This window comes from Phalaenopsis equestris, unplaced genomic scaffold (genome assembly GCF_001263595.1).
Source record: "Phalaenopsis equestris unplaced genomic scaffold, ASM126359v1 Scaffold001307, whole genome shotgun sequence".
Lineage (NCBI taxonomy): Eukaryota > Viridiplantae > Streptophyta > Magnoliopsida > Asparagales > Orchidaceae > Phalaenopsis > Phalaenopsis equestris.
Genome location: NW_018165746.1, coordinates 42616 through 60541, shown reverse-complemented (window position 1 = coordinate 60541; position 17926 = coordinate 42616). Strand labels below are relative to the sequence as shown.

The window sequence follows — 17926 nt, the reverse complement described above, 5'->3', positions numbered from 1 at the left end:
TCATGTTTGTGGAAGAAAATCTTCAATGGTTTGCGTCATCGTTTGATCTTGATCCGTGAAAATTGTCGTTGGATGTTTGTCGCCCATTATTTAGATAAATGCTTCGAGTAATCAAATAGTGAAATCAATGGCCTTATTAGACAAAACCCACTCCAAAAAGAACGTTTTGCCAATGGTGGTTCACCCCCACAAAAGGAGCGCGGCATAAATTATTTTTATTTAATCTAAAGCTTGTAAAAAAAATTATTACATCCCCAAAAAAACCATAATTAAGCCTGGATAGCCCTTCACTCCAAAAAAAGCTTGTGAGTCTTCCACACTCATCGGTTTCAAAATCTCAAGCAAACATGGTATTTTCAGTTTGTCTCTTCATGAACAACTGCATTAGAGAATTAACATCTACTTGTTCTATTATTTACCTTCTCTCTCTTTGAATAAAATTGTATGCATCTCTCTTCGTGCATTCTAAGTTCTTCACCCCGCCCCCAAACTCTGTAGTCATAAAGTTATATGCATATGTTGCTCTGATCCATGATCTTGTTATCGATCTTAGCAAATCTAAATTTAACTAACTAATATTTCTGTTGTAACACAGAAAATGTTTATCACCACTTTCGGCAAGATGGTGGTTATGGCTTTCAATGAATTTTTTCACTCTCCAATTTCCTTCAACATCGATGGCATATCTAAGAGTTTGACATCTAGTCCTCGTGTCAGCTTTTCTGAACTTCACAGTATTTATCAGGTTTGACTCCTTGCGGCCAGCCTTTCCGCAAAAAACATCTTTGGTTATAATATTCTTAGAGTTTGGCCAATAGCTGCTATGATCATTCCTAACCAAAAATCTTATATGATGTGTATAGACATTAGCTTTCATACGCTTTTTGATCATTGTGAACAGCGGTGCAAAGAAATGTCTCTGTGATTGGATAATTGCACATATTTCCACACTGCATATTACCAAACCAATTTAACGATGATCAGATAGATATAAGGCAAACACCACAATAACATCATGGAAAACTACACTAACAACACGAGCACAACGGTCAAACCACAATAACACCAACATGAAAACACTAACAGCACCGCAATTATAACAAAATCATATCAAGACAGCAATAACACCACCATAACACAACAATTACATAACCACAACACAATAACACAACAATAACACATCAATAATACAACAAAAATACAGCAATATTACAATAATAATACAATAATAACATCACTAGAACAATACAATCACTAAACCCTAAATCATAACAATAACACAATAACACTACAAAAAGTAAACAATAACATCACCATAACACCTCAATAACACGACAATAATACAACAATAACATCACTAAAACAATACAATTTCTAAACCATAACACCACTAGAACAATACAATCCCTAAAGCCTAAATCATAACAATAACACTTCAAAAACTAAACAATAATGTCATCATAACACCTCAATAACACGACAATAATACAATAATAACACCACTAGAACAATACAATCTCTAAACCCTAAACCATAACAATAACACCACAATAACACTCAAAAAACTAAACAATAACATCACATAATACCTCAATAAGACGACAATAACACGATAATAATAAAACAATAACACCACTAGGACAATACAATCTATAAACCCTAAACCATAACACTACAATTACATCCTAATAATGTCAACATAGAAAAATAACACTAGAATTCACCCAAAAAAAACAGCCCTAACACTATACTAAATCCTAAACCCTAAATCAAAATAACAAACCTAAACACCACCATCACACCAAAATAACACCACACTAACTACAAACTAAACGCCTAATAAAAACCAGCTAGAACCAACATAACACAACAATGCAAAGCTCAAATCAAACTAAGACTAAAGTAAACTCACTTCTGATAGAAGATGGATGACATTATTTTCTGATTCCATGACCAATATTTCTTCGTCTCCTGATAAATCAATCGCGCTAGCTTGCAACCCAGCGCAAAGAAAACCTAAAGCGACAAAATCCTCTTTTATGGACTGGCGGAAATGCGACAAAAAACTTTTGTCGGGATTAGCTTTGAACAATAAATCACTTATTCGCTTCTTGAGCTGGAATCGGGTTTCCGTTGGGTCGGGTCACGTGCTCTAATTCATTTATTTTACCTCGTGTTTTTGATGGGGCCTAAAATTACACGTGGCGAACGTGGATTGGACTCCGCTCGCAACTCTGCGTGCGGAGTCGGAGTTTAATAAGTGCTCCAATTTGGGAGGGAGGGTACAGCACTACTTGTCCTACACTCAGCACATCACTTAATTCATAACTATAAAAAAATGTTCCTAGTCCACCGCATCAAAAGGTGCTGACCTATGTAAGTATCTTCCTGATCCAGCTTTAATGTGATCTTCACAGTATATCACTTCAATGTAACTTCCTCCACTCCGTTCTAATGTTAGCATAGATGAGAATGAGAGAATTTCACGGATATGGATCCACTCTTACTAGAAAAAATGAGAAGTCAAATAAAACGGTTAATTCCATCAAAGAAAGTGGAAGATACTTGTGTAAATAGAACATTACAGTTGGCAATTTTTTCTTGCACGCTACATCAATATATAAGAAGATGCAAGCTTGGATGAGAGCGAGTAAACCAGGATTTACCATGGAACTTTATAACGCCGTGCAGCTATCTCCAAACAGAGAAGTAAAACCTCTCTTTGAGCCTTTACAAATTTTTTATGCTCTTCTTCATCTGCCTTCTTGTTTAATGCAGCGACCTCCTTTCCCCTGGACTTTTCATTTTTCTTGCCTGCGTGTAGAAGCAAAGCATCCAATCCAAAAGGATCAAAGGCTTCCTTATCTGATTCTGAAGGAGCTGACAATACGACATCTACAGAATCAGCATTTTCCGCTTTTCCCAGGATTTCTGATTCCTCCCCATCATCCTCTACAGTGGCAGCAGGGAGACTAGATATGGCATCCTTTATCTTTCCAGCAGCCTTCGAATACTGCAAACATGCAAGTTTCTGTAAAAATTAAAATAAAAACTATGAATTGGGAAAATGTGTGATGAAAAAGAAAAACAGGCAACAGCAATTCAACTAATATTTGTGAATGCAACTAAATTTAATTTTGAATATTTTAAAAAAACTAGGTTTATTTTAGCTGTGTCTAAGGCATATTAAGTTTTTATCTTTCGGCTACTTAGTATTCCATGTCAGAAGGTAGAAATCGATTTGTTTTAAGAGAGGCGTGAGATTCGAATATTAATCCCTAACTAGAAAATAAAATGCCAAAAGCTTCAATGTCGCTTGCCCACAATATAATGAGAAGGTATGACAGAAACTGAGCTAGCATGAAGACAAGTTTCTGTAGCCCTAAAAAAAATATTAGAATTTGAAGAAAAGGAAACCAGACTTCGCCAAAGGCAAGAGCAACGCTCCCTTCATTTTGTGCTTAAAAACCAAATTTAACTTTGAAGAGTACAAAACAGTTTGGATTATTTCGAACATGACAAAGGCACATTTAGTCTGTACCTTCAACACTATACTTTAGCATAACAAATGAGTTTGCTGTTTACATGCATGCATGCTGTTCAAACACATATCCTAACAACAAATAAAATGCCAAGAACTTCAACGCCATTTATGTATAATGGAAAGGTGCTCCAAGACTTCCAAAAACAGAAGTAAATGTACGACACAAACAAAGTCCAACTATATCCTTTTCTAGTATCCATGCTGCAGTACTATGCAAGGCACTTAGGGGTCGTTTGGTTATAAGTATTAAAGATTCTGAAACAAAAAAAATATATATTTAGGGGTTTTAATTTGTTATTTTTTTTATTAGAAGTGAACCCAATACAAAATATTTGAACAGAGAATTCAGAATATCCAGGAATGACTATCTTTTCCGAACATGTAGTTCACTCCATTTTGTCCAACTCAAGTAAATTCTGCCTTCAGAAAAAACTTACAGTCAATAACCTCACCTTCCCTGTCCAATGCAAGCCTGATTTTCGATGGCACCTACCTGCCACCATCACTCACCATTGCCCATCCAATGCAGGCGCCGCCACCCCACGACCCCCTGCCAGCTACTCCCAGCAGTCACACTCCATTGTCTGTCGTATTTCAATGCATTTGAAATATATCATGACAAACACGTAAAAATATTTTAATGCATTCAATTTATATATAATCAAACTCAAGCATTTCTAAAATGCATGCATTCAAATAACACTAAATTTCTAAAAGGCATGCATTTAAAAAATTTCCAACCAAACAACCCCTTAGTATCCAACTTAGTATCCAACGCATGAAGCACCAACTAACACGAGATCTATAGAAGGGTAGCATAATTAAGCTTACTCCTGCATTTTCAGATAGACTGTTTTCGTATTTCAAATATAGGACCTTAGAATAAACTAGAGGTAACATGGCCACATCTCCACACTTGCCCTTATGAAAGACACCCACACCACAACAAAACTACCGGAAGTAAGTAAAGCATATTGACAAGTTGATTCGAGGACGACCAGACCATGCACACCCATAACTTATTCATTTATTTGTACATTCACTGATTGATTTCACTTGTCTTACCACAAAGCTGTCATCAGTATAAAGATCATTAGCTACCAACGCCCTTATCATCCACGTTGCCAAAACATTCTTCTGTTGCCTACTGAAACACTACAAAAATAAAAATAAAAAATAATAGTAACCACAGTTAAAAAAAAATACCTCAAGCGTGAATGCAAGCAATAAAATAGATGATTGCAAACTTAAAACAGAAAAAAAAAACAAATCAATTAAACAAATTTAAGAAAATCTGCAACATGAAAATTCCGATCATAAGCCATAACCAAACACAACCAAGCGCCACAGTAGCTTACAAGAACTATTAAACTACTACTTTCCAGAAAAATGCAGGAAACTTAAAATTAGCCTGGAAAGAAACCAAAATTAATTACACGTATTTACCAGAATCTAAAACAAAAAAATTCCATTCACAAACATTTACCAGCAATCAACTGTCATAATCAAACTAATTAACAACTTGCTAGCATTGTGAAAAAAATATTCCCCATAAATGATGCATAAACTAACAGATCTTCCTCGAACGCCACTACAAAATATGAAAAAAAAAATCCTATTAAGCAAAATAATTGAAAAAGTTAGGGACAAATATCACCTGAGTAACCTCTTGAACAGCAGAGAACATTGCATGATAATCTGCCCTTAATAAAGGTTCATTGCAAGCAGTAGGAGAGGACATTGCTGCATCCAGCAAGGCAAAGAAGTAATCACTGTTTTCTGGCTTTACACTACCAGCTTGAATTAGTTGTATAGCAAGCTTTGATGCCTTGCTAAACTTCGAAGGAACTTTTATATGTGACGTGATTTTCTTCATTGCTTCTATAACTTGTGCTTCAGTTGCATCAACTGTAGTTTTGAATCGGAGGCGCTTCTGGGGTGCTACTGCCAAATAATGATTTGTAAGAAAATAAAACAAACCTAGGGAATCAATCTAAAAATACAATTTTTATCTTGTAACAAGGCAACCTGATGCAGATCGTTGTGAAATCATAATCACTCGGGTGCTAGTATTGTTTTTTTTTAAAAAAAAAATAGTATTTTTTATTAATGGCTTCTTTGGGAACGCTTTCATTTTTTGGCTTTTTTTTTTCTTTTTATTTTAAGAACATGTTTATTTAGTGCTTTTTTAAAATATTTTAAGACCATGTTTATTTTCAGAACTGAAAGTTTTGCAATGACAAAATATAGTGTAGGAACCAGAAAACCAACCTGCGAAGGAAAACACAACAGCAGAAAGGAAAAACAGCAATTTCTTCAATTTCATTAAAATTTAGTAACAAATAGAATACACTTCACTATCCCCTGCAGAGTATAAATCTCTGCAAATAACTAAGTGATATGAACCACCAGCTTAATATCCACATAAGAAAATTAGAAGACTGATAGAAATAGACTAAATAAAAAGCAAAGTATCAGAATTTCATAAACAGAACAGAGAGTTAAAAAGGTGGCATCCGAAACAGAACGTAACGTATACATATTAAAACTGCCACATCAAACCCCTTCTGCTCTAGAAAAACTAAACTCGAGTGTAGAAAGTAACGTTCATCTATCATCAGGAAATTGATAAGAATATAAATCTGATGGGTTGAACGTAGGAGATTGTTTAGATATAGTGGCAGAGAAACACAATCAATAATGTGTATCTCGATTGGAAATGATATGATTATTCAAGGCTTCAATTTAGAGCTTGTCTGGTGGAAAATGTTCTTGTAGATTCACTACATCGCTAAATCACCTGTCCAAATACCTTCGGGCTCGACTTTTGCAGATTGTTGCTTGAACTGTTGCCAAGTGATATTCAACTTTTCTATCACGTCGTGTAACATAGATCAAAATTGTCTATCCATTTCTTGAAACTGTGACTTCTGGGTCTAGGAAGTATTGTGATATCTACCGTAAGATTAGATGCTTTAATATACGCTATACTGAAGGGTGAACGACTAGAGGAACTTTTGACCATAGAATTGAAGGCTCATCTAGTCCCAAAAACATGTCCCAAAGTTTAGTTTGATCTCCTGCAATGCAATGTATCATACTTCCTTAAGTGTGATTCACCACCACTTTTGTTTACCCATCCGTTTATGGTAAATAAATATCGGTTTGAAACCTCTCTCTCCAAAATGAGCTCATAAACTTATTATCACAGTAAAAAATCAAGCTTCAAGGAATACCGTGGAATCAAACAGTCTTTAAATAATAGTTTAGTAGCGTTTAAGATGTCGAAGGTCCACGTGAAGGCCACAAAATATGCCATTATGGAAAAATGATCAATTACCACTACCACAGATCAAATCCATGCTTAGAGTGGGGCAATCCTAAAACAAAATCAATGCTCAAGTCTTCCCATATGGTATAAGAAATTGACAAGGACATGTATAATCCCGTGTTATGTCCAGTCCCTTTGTGCCTATGACAGATAAATACTTCGACACAAATCTGCATACATCTCTCCTCAATTTTGGCCAATAAAACCTGAAGTGTGCCAGCTGTAAGGTCTTATCTCTATGAGTAGCCAATATATGCCTATATGAGTAGCCAATCCCCCACTGTGGCAATCATTGATTATCTGTCGAAGGGATGTTCTTGGTATGCACAGCTGATTTCCCATAAATAGGTATCCCTGTTGTAATGAATAGTCACCATTGTGGTCTGTGGTTCTTGCAATTGGTCCATACAATGGCTAAGTCTTCGTGCTCGGCATATAAATCTCGCAAACTCTCCATTCCAGTGACTTGGTTTGCACTATAGTTAATATGTTAGGACAACAGGTTAAGGCATCTACTACACGAATATGTCGGCCTGCACGATCTTTCACCACAAAAGTAAACTTTTGAAGGAAAAACACTCAACAGACATGAATTTTAGTAAAGTTTTGTTGTGCTTGAAGCAATTGTAAAGGCTGATGGTTGCCATACAGCACAAAATCCTGATGCAATAGGAAATGCTCTCAATTTTTCGAAAAAATATTACATCAGTACTACGCACGCAGAGGAACGTGTGTACCCAATGAAATCACGCCACGATATCCCGCGCGACGCAGAAAAAAAACGGCGCAGTAACACGGGAAATATTCCTCCCCGTGTTATTCATGTGTTATTGTGTGTTATTCATGTGTTATTCATGTGTTATTGTGTTATTATAACACCAGGAATATTCCCAGGATACAATAACACATGAATAACACACAATAACACATGAATAACACGAGGGGGAATATTCCCCGTGTTATTGCGCCGTTTTTTTTCTGCGTCGCGAGGGATACAATAACACATGAATAACGCGCAATAACACATGAATAACGCGCAATAACACATGAATAACGCGCAATAACACATGAATAACGCGCAATAACACATGAATAACGCGCAATAACACATGAATAACACAGGAGGGAATATTCTCCGTGTTACTGAGCCGTTTTTTTTGCTCTACCGCGCGAGATGTCGTGGCGTGTTTTGATTGGCTACGCACGTTATTTTTACGTGCGTAGTACTGATGTAATATTTCTTCCAATTTTTCAGGGCTCAAATAACAACATGTGGGTCTTGCTCATATGTGAACCATTTTGCTGAGAAGGGCTCAGCTGCTCACTAAAAAACTAGATGGGTTTCCCTTCTTGTGTCAAGACAACGCCAACATCAAAGGCAGATGTATCAATTTCTACTAGGAAATGTATCCATGGACAGCACTGAGGCTGAGGTCAAGCAGTTTTTCAGTCTGTTAAAAACTTCCTGCTCTTCAGGACCCCAATTAAACAGTTTAAACTTGATGCAATCAGTCAAAGCTGCAGCAGCTACAGTACTGAAATTGCGAATAAAACATCTGAAAAAATTTGCTCTGCAAACTTCAGCTATAGATCTAGGAATTGGCCACAATTGTATGACTTCAATGTTCTTTGGGTTAGCAAGAATACCATCCTGTCCAACAATGAATCAGATAGTGCGCTTCAACTAAAGCAAAAACTCACTTGCATGGGTTGAGATACAACTTCTTGTCTTTGTAATCTTGTAAACAATAACTTAAGATGTTGGGCATGTTCTACTATTGAAGTGTTGTACGCTAAAATATCGTCGAAATAAACAGCATAGAAGCAGCAACGAAATGATTTTAAAACCTCGTGCATGAGTCACATGAAAACACCAATAGTGTTGCACTGCCTAAAAGGCATCACTTGCCATTCATACAGTTCTTCAATTTTGAAAGTTATTATTCATTTATTGCCTGGTCAGATGTGAATTTGATGGTAAGCACCACGCAGGTCTAATTTGAGAACATGGTAACTCCATTAAGCTTGTCTGGTAAATCTTCTATGCGAGGAATTGAAAAACAAAAATTTACAGCATTTTTATTGATAGCTTGGCTGTCAATAAACATGTGCCAAGAACCCTTTTTTTTATAACAATTAATGCAGGCACTGCACAAGTAATCAAAATGTGTCAAATGAACTATTTCTCAATAAATCATCTATTATATCTTTCAATATTTAGTGTTCATTAGAGATCATATGATAATAGCCAAATTCGATATGTTAGCATAGGTCCCAAGATAAAATCTATAGGGTGTTGAATTTCTCTCAATGAAGGTATTTGATTTTTTAAGTTTTACAGAAGTAATTGTGAACCGTTGAGGAATAACTTGGACTGAAGGGTACACCTTAGAGTTGATAGAATATTGTTCAGCCAATAATATAGTAAACATAGTATCCTGTTCTTTGTATGCCAACTATTGAGACCCTATAACTATCACATGTGCAGACTTTTCGACATTTACCATGGCAGTGTGTGTATGGGGAGTTTTAGATTGTTGCAACCGTGACTTCTTATTCTTCCATTCAAAAAAGTATGCATTTGCAAGATAAAATCTATGGGGTGTTGAATTTCTCTCAATGAAGGTAGTTGATTTTTTAAGTTCTACAGAAGTAATTGTGAACCGTTCAGAAATAACTTGGACTGAAGGGTACCACCTCAGAGTTGATAGAACATTGTTCAGCCAATAATATAGTAAACATAGTGTCCTGTTCTTTGTATGCCAACTATTGAGACCCTATAACTATCACATATGCAGACTTTTCGACCTTTACCATGGCAGTATGTGTATGGGAAGTTTTAGATTGTTGCAAACGTGACTTCTTATTCTTCCATTCAAAAAAGTATGCATTTGCATAACCGTTATACCACACCCCTGAAGTCAAATTGTCGGGGTCTTCCCAGAATCAAATGGCAAACATCCATTTTTATAATCACATAATACTTCGCAAACAAATCTTTTTCCTATTCCGAATGTTACCATGCAAAGAACTGTAACAAACACATCCACTCCTTTTCTTCACCCACTGATTTAGAAGAATTGGGATGTTTAGAGTTTTTTAGACGTAAAGCTTTCACCATTATTTTACAAATCACGTTCTCCGTACAACAGTTGTCCACAATAAAAGCGCACACTTTGCCTTCCATTGTGCATTTAGTCCTGAAAACAGCATGAAGTTGGGAAGTGGTCTGATTTCTTGGATCGATTAACACCTTCTTTAGAACTGAAGCAGGTTTTTTGTCTGTTAAGACTTTCCAGCTGCTCAGGACCACAATTAGACAGTTTAAACTTGATGCAATCAGTCAATGATGCCGCTAAAGTACTGAAATCGCGAATAAAATAAAAGAAAAAAATCTGCTGCCGCCCAAGGAAATTGCAAACTTCAGCGATAGATCTAGGAATTGGCCACGATATAATGGCTTCAATCTTCCTTGGGTTAGCACGAATACCATCCTGCCCAATATCCGAGAAAGTACGCTTCAACTAAAGTAAATTCTCATTTGCATATAAGGGTGTAAACAAGCAGAACACAAGCGAGCCCAGGCTCAGCTCGTGTTTGGCTCGTTTATATTTCGAGCTCAGAAAGTGTGTTCGTGTTCGGCTCGTTTGCTTAGCGAGCCGAATACGAGCCTTTCACGAACAAAGAGTCATTTTGACAACCCTAACGGCGTAGTCAATTGATGTTAAGTATTCGAGCAAAATTTAAAACATTATTTAAATCTAATTCACTAATTTTTATTTTATGTTCTTCATTAATGCTTTTAATTGATTATAAATCTTTGTAGTCTTGTAGCCAATTAAATTTTTAAAAAAAACTACTCATTAAACATATATATGATTAGTAGTATTTCGAGCCAAAACAAGCCGAACATGAACGAATAAATATTTGTTCGAGTTGTTCGTGTTCGGCTTGTTAACATAGCGAACGAGCCGAGCACAAGTTTCTTAACGAGCCGAACACGAGCTGTTCACGAACAACGAGCCGTTTTGTTAGCCCTATTTGCATAGGTTGAGAAACAACTTCTTGCCTCGTGATGTAGTAAATAATAGCTTAATGGATGGTGTTCTTCTAATGAAATGTTGTACATCAAAATATCGCCAAAATGAAAAACATAGAAGAGGCCAAGAAACAATTTGTAAAGCCTCGTTCATTACTCAAATGAAAATACCAGATGCATTGCAAGGGCCCAAAAGGCATCACTTGCCATTCATACAATCCTTTGATTTTGAATGTTATCATTCATTTATTGCCCGGTCATATGAAACTTTGATGATAAACACTATGCAGGTCCATCTTTGAGAAAAAGGTAACTCCAGTAAGCTTGTTTAATAAATTTTTTAAGTGAGGAATTGGAAAACAAAAATTTACCACAATTTTATTGATATACATGTGCAAAGAACCTTTTTTCTTTTTAAACGATTAATGCCGGCACTGCACAAGTAATAAAAATATGTCAAATGAACTATTTTTCTCAGTAAATCATCTACTATATCTTCAATATTTAGTGTTCTTTAGAGCTCATATGATAATGTTAGCTTAGCTCCAAAAACCAAATCTATGTGGTGTTGAATTTCTCTCAATGAAGGTAGTTGATTTGGAAAATCTACCAAAGTACTTTGTGTGAACTGGTGAAGAATAACTTGCACCTCAGAGTTGATAGAATTTTGTTCAGACAATAATATAGCAAACATAGTATCATGTTCTTTTGCAAGCCAACAATTGAGATCCTATAAATATCACATATGCATACTTTTCAACCTTTCCCTTGGCGATATGTGTATGGGGAGTCTTACATGGCTGCAAATTTCTTATTCTTCCACTCCAAAATGTATGTATTTGCACAACCATTATACCAAACCCCCAAGTCAAATTGCCAAGGTCTTCCCAGTATCAAATGGCAAACATCCATCTCTATAACATCACATAATACTTTGCAAACAATTTTTTTCCTATTGAGAATGTTACCTTGCACAAATCTGTAACTAACACATTCACTCCTTTTCTTCAACCAACTGATTTTATAAAGGTTTGGGGTGTTTTAGATGTTTTTAGAAGTAAAGCATTCACCATTATTTTACAAATCAAGTTCCCGTACAACAGTTGTCCACAATGAGATCTCATACTTTGCCTTCAATTGTGCATTTAGTCCTTAAAACAATATGGAGTTTGTGTGTGGTGGGATTTCTTGGAGCAATTAGCACCTTCATTAGAACTCAATTCAGAATTGAGAACTTCGCCTTTATCTACTGGCTCCTTAACAAAAAAAAAAAACAACCGTACAACCATCTCTATTGTCTAATTCTAGGTCAGGTTCTCCTTCAACTAGCTGGATTTGCCTACAATTTGGACATTCAATTGAACGTTGACCTGGCTGAAAACATCTAAAGCATTTAGGATGTCTCAAGGAAGAGCAGCCTTATTGCCGCTGCTACTCATTGCTATAGCTTGATCCGAACTGAACTTGGTATTCTGTAAGGGACCCTTTGTGACTTTCAAAGCCAGTTCAGTTGCAAATTTGCAACTATTTCAAGATCTTGATAGCTTATTCAACTGCAATTCAACAAAGAAGCATGGACAAAGACACCGGGAAAAACACACAATGATATGTATAAAATATGTGTGTGTTTATAAGTTGATTTTACCCTTTATTGTATCATTTTTATACTTTTATAAGGTATGTGTAGTGTTATATGCAGCATATAGGAAAGAATTGGAACCTATGGAGCATATAGAGCAAAAAACAGAGCAGACGGAAGCACATTGCAGCACACAGGATAGTAGGCACTCTAGGCACCCAAGCTTGAAAATTAGGCGCCCAGACCAGCGACTGGACACTCATGTCTAGAGAGTAGGTGCCTGAAGATGAAGACTACCTTCAAGCTAAATATAGAGAGCCTAGAAAGGTGACGCCTTGTCCAAGCACCCAGAAGGTTTCCACAGTTCTGAGACGTTTTGAATGACCATGAGGCTTAAACATGGATAATTGGAAGAAATAAGGGCCACAAAGCATTTTCTCTAGTCTTCTAGGCCAATTTTTTTATTTAGTATATGTGTGTGTGATTGCGATTGTGATTGTGAAAGCAAGAAAAGAGTTCTTACAATGAAGTAAGAATGGAATCACAAGCGGTGTGCATTTCTTGGGAATAAGAATTGTAGTCTTCTATTGAGTTTTATCTTTCTATACTCTTTTATCATGTTTGGATTTATTGAATTAAATCATATTTTTATTTCTAATTATGCATAGTACATAAATTTTATTTCTCCCTTGGATTGTAATATTTGAAACTAGAGATATCCATCATATGATTTCAAGAGTCCTGATATGTTAACTTTACATGCTTCATTTACATTCAAATTGACCAATTGGAATGTTAAAGCATGTTGTGATCTAGGACAAAGAAAAAAGGCTAGTGGAATAACTAAGTTAACACACTTTTCTGAGAGAATAAGAATATTGCTTCCAAGATAGTGCAATCAATAGGAAAACATGAAATTTTGAAGGTTTTTTTTGCATTATTTAACAAAATTGTAATATAAACCTGAAGTTTTCTTATGACCTTGAAAGAGGCTAAAGAATAATTTTGCTCTCGACTGTCAATTGCAATAGAATCACTTAAATAAATTTAGGTTTCTTAAGTCAAATTCAAGGGACATTTATTCTAGAGTTAACCCAAACAACAAAATAAAAATAAATACTATTACTTAAAGTAAATAAGTGGTTACAAGCTCGCAACGAAAAAGAAATACAATAACAAACACACAACACAGACACCAAACTAGGGCATAATCAATGGTGGAAGGAAGGTTGTTGTAAGGGAGTTGTGGTTGGAGAAAGGAAGATGGTTGGGGTGGTTTGGCGACAAAGGGTGGTAAATGGGAGGGATGGCGACAAGAAGACAGCAATTGGGAGGGCTGGCGACAAAGAGACAGTAGCTAGGAAGGTTCAGCAACAAGGAGGCATCAGCTGGGAAGGGCTAGCGCCAAGAAGACGGCTGTTGGGAGGACTGGAGGCAAAGAGATAACAATTGGGAAAGACTGGCGGAAAGAAGACATCGGCTGGGAGTGATAGCCGGCTGCAGGCAAATAGAAGGGAGGTGATTTTCGAGTGATGGCAACAACCATAACGGAGAGCAACAACAAGCTAGAGGCGAAAGAAAGATTGTAGGAGAGGAAAAGTCAAAGATAAATATCCCTGCATGATTGAACTATAGCCGGAGCACAGCTCGATCCTTAGGAGACGAACACCACCTCGGACTTACAATCGGAGCACCTTCTCGTTTTCAAATACAACCCTAGAAGGGGAACACTAACAAGAGCTAACGGCTGTCCTGAACAAAAATATAAGCAAAACTAATTGAAACCTGCAGAAATAACAGATAATCCTAGGGTAAAGATGCATGAACCACACTCCAAATAGAAGAGAAATCCATGAGAGTAAGTGTCGACCATCCCTCGTGGACCGGTCAAAACAGCGAACGCCAGCAGCACTGTAGCAGGGGTCACGGATGGCGCCCCTGTGAAACAGTTCCCGCATCAGTCTTTCGGGGTTGGATGAGGTTCGATCTCATCCGTCGAAACTTCTATCGGCACGTTGAAGATGGCATTGTTGTAACTCCCGAGGTTAAAGAGCCTTCAATTGCGTCGATGTAAGCACTTGGACCCCACTATTGGTTATACTGATTCCTAAAACACTTAAGGAGTTTTCCCCACTTGCGAGCAGTGACGAATATCAGTCGAATCTTCGAGTACACTACAGAACAAAAATGGGCATGCAATCTCTTATACATTGTTGAATCTTCCCAAAGTAACCCCCAGTTAACTCAGCCTAATTTGAGGTGATGGCAGTCGAAATCTCCACAAATGATGGCAACTCTGGTAGTAAGCTATCAATCAGAATGTCCTAAAACTCCCTCTATACGAGATGCCCTGCAGCTACAACCAGCTCTTCTCTCTCACAGTCCTGCGTCAGCACCAAGATTGATCCTCCCAACATTTTTCTGTTGGCACGAGCACCAATAACCTCAAAATTTGCATAAGGTAAGCGGACAAAGTGAGTAGGGTTTTCTTTACCCATCATGTTGAGTCTAAAGATTGTACTGTCATGGTCTCCCTAGCAAAAGGTGGCAGGCATCCATGGGCACCACATCACACCAAGCCTGATCCACAAGTTGGCTTCAAATCGAAAAATCTACGAGACATCTTCTATCAGTGTTGAATATGTTCTCCCTTCAATCACGTCAAGAAATATGGTTGGAAATGTCTCTGAGTCATGAGACTCAATTTGTCCAGCTATGTGGACCCCACGTTCTTACTACTCCCTCCATCAATGATGAAACTACATATCATTCCTTTTAAAGTGAAAAAAGTGTAGAATACATTGTAGCTAAGACACTGATGCTTTCTTGTATCCTCGGCTTGTGTGACCCGTCGAATCACGAGCATCTCACCCTCATCAAATAGAAGATAGAACTTCTAACCTTGTTCTTTAGTTGCCTCTTCATCGTTACCTTCCTCCATTGCACCTTGCTCGGTGAATAACACAAATCAGTTCGTCGGAAAACTAGATGCGATATGTCCAAACCCATGACATCTGAAACATTTCTTTGTTGGAATTGTAGTGTGTGTGTTGTTCTTATCATGCCTCTTCTCACTCGGAGTGGCATTGTCCTGCTCCCGACCAAACTGCTCCACTCGCCGAGTCATGGTCCTCCCAAGGTCTCCAACTGTGGGTGGTTGTCTGACTGGCACTGGTTGCTTGCTTTGCTTATTTTGACTCCACTTTCAGTGCTAAAGTCTGCACATCCCTCAGTGTCCAATATGGTTGCAGCTAGACCACATTACAAATGGTGCGCTTCAGGACTCCCAAGTATCTGGCTATGATGTATTTCTTTGTCTCATTTGGTTCACATTTCAACTTAAACTGCATAAATTTTTCTTGTTCTCCTCCACTGATAGCTCCTACCGCAGGTAGTGGAGCTTCAAGAAAATATCTTGGTGATAGTGTGGGTTAGGTATTGTCGTTGTATCTCTGATTTCAACTTCTCCCAAGAAATGATTATGTCCCGTCCTTCTCTTTGTCTCTTCCTCTTCAGATTCTCCAGCCATAGAAGCAATCTTCTTCAGTTTAAAGGCGGCGAGCTTCACTCTTCTATCATCACGCACCTCTTCGTATTCAAAGATCCATCGACAGTCTACATCCACTCGAGATAAACATTTGGATCTATTCTTCCCTCGAAATCTAGAAAGTACGTCTTTATTCCCAAATCTTTGTAACCTCTAACAGGCGCTTCATCTTTTATCCTCTGACACGCATCTCATCTTTGTATCATCTAACAAGTATTTCATCTCTGTATCCTCCAACAGACATCTGATATTTGTACCCTCAAATCTATGTATCTTCCAATAAACATTTCAGCTTTAGGCCTCCACTAATATTGTACCCCAAACGTTGTGATCTGTCTTCTTCTCCAATGGAATCATCGTTACGAAAGGGATTCAGGTGTTCTTCTAACATTCCAAGGATTTCATTATTAAAATCGACGGTGATCCCGCCCTTGGTTCCTTCCTCAATGACATCGAGCTAATGTAGCACTTGACAGAATTGTCGTTATATTTCGTCCATAGTAGATTTTTTATCAGATTCCAGCAATTATCTCCCCAGGGGCTTGATTAAGGTTAAAGGTCTAGGTAGGTGGAATGAAGTATATAGAGTGGATGGAAAAGAAAATTTTTGGGAGGTACTAGAAACCCAGGGATTGGACTAAGGTTATGCTAACTCTGAAACAAAGTGTTATCCACAACAGAAAAATAAATTTTATTACTCAAAGCAAAGAAGTGGTTACAAGATCACAACGAAAAGGAAATAAAACAACAAACACACAACACGGACATCTAACTAGGGTTTGGTTCAAAGGTGGAAGAAAGGTTGTGGCAAGTGGGTTGTAGTTGCGGTGGTTTAGAGACAAAGGACAATAAATGGGAGGGTTGGCAGCAAAGATACAGCAAGCGGGGAGGGTTGGCGGCAAGAAGATAGCAATCAGAAGGGCTTATTGCAAGAAGACAACAGTTGGGGAGGGTTGGCGACAAGTAGACAATAGTTGGGTGCGCTAGCAACTAGGAGACAACAGCTGATAACAGCTGGAGGCAAAAAGACAGTTGCTGGAGTGCTTGCCGACCGGCTATAGGGAAACAGAACGGAGGTCGTTTCTGAGTGACCACAGCAACCACGACGATGGCTAAAGCGAGCTGGAGGAAAAATAAATATTGCTGGAGAAGGGAAATCAAAGATAAATACACTCGCATGATCGAACTACAGCTAAAGCGCTGCTCAATCATTGGGAGATGGTCACCACCTCAAATAAGTTACACCCAGATCATTATCTCAACTTCGGATACAAACCTAGAAGGCGAATACCGACAGCTGATGACAGTCTTGAGCAAAAATATAAACAAAACCGACCTAAACACAAAGAAATAACAAATATATTATCATAGGGTAAAAGGAGTTGAACTTGCTCCAAATAGGAGCAAAATTCACGAGTAGGAAGTGTCGACCGGCCCTTCTAGACTGGAGCGAGCCGCGAACACTCGCGACACTGTAGCAGGTGTCGTGATGGCGCCACTAGGGACCGATTCCCGCATCAAAGATACTTACAACATTAGAAAACTCTCCTATCGACCTTAGGTTTTATTTTTTTAAAACTGGGATTTTAGACATTTTAAAACTTCAAATTTTTTTATCATCAAACAAAACGTAAAATAGTATACTAAAAATTTTCCTATAGCAAAAATTAGCTCGTTCTCTGTGAAATCAATACACAGATTTATAATTCGTATATCACTTGATAGACCGCATTGCAGAGAAAATAGCACGAACATGACACAACAAAATTACGAAAAGTACAACACAAGTCATGGACACTTTTTTTATACTTAATAAATTATTAATATAAATATATATTTTCACAATTTTACTAAAAACATCTCAAAATAATCATTAAATATATATA

General features: G+C 37.4%; 1 protein-coding gene across 4 annotated transcripts in view; it reads right to left on the bottom strand.

Annotated features, from left to right (window-relative positions):
- Positions 1–17926, bottom strand: part of LOC110033888 — a 31553-nt gene that overhangs the window by 8959 nt on the left and 4668 nt on the right. The window contains exons 2-4 of one of the 4 annotated variants that reach the window (XM_020738044.1): positions 5202–5488; positions 4610–4699; positions 2667–3031 (exon numbers count right to left, since the gene is read on the bottom strand). In XM_020738044.1, the coding sequence (XP_020593703.1) occupies positions 2667–3031; positions 4610–4699; positions 5202–5488 (742 nt within the window). The remainder of the gene's footprint in view (positions 1–2666; positions 3032–4609; positions 4700–5201; positions 5489–17926) is intronic. The other 3 variants (XM_020738045.1, XM_020738046.1, XM_020738047.1) reach the window with 3 other exon arrangements.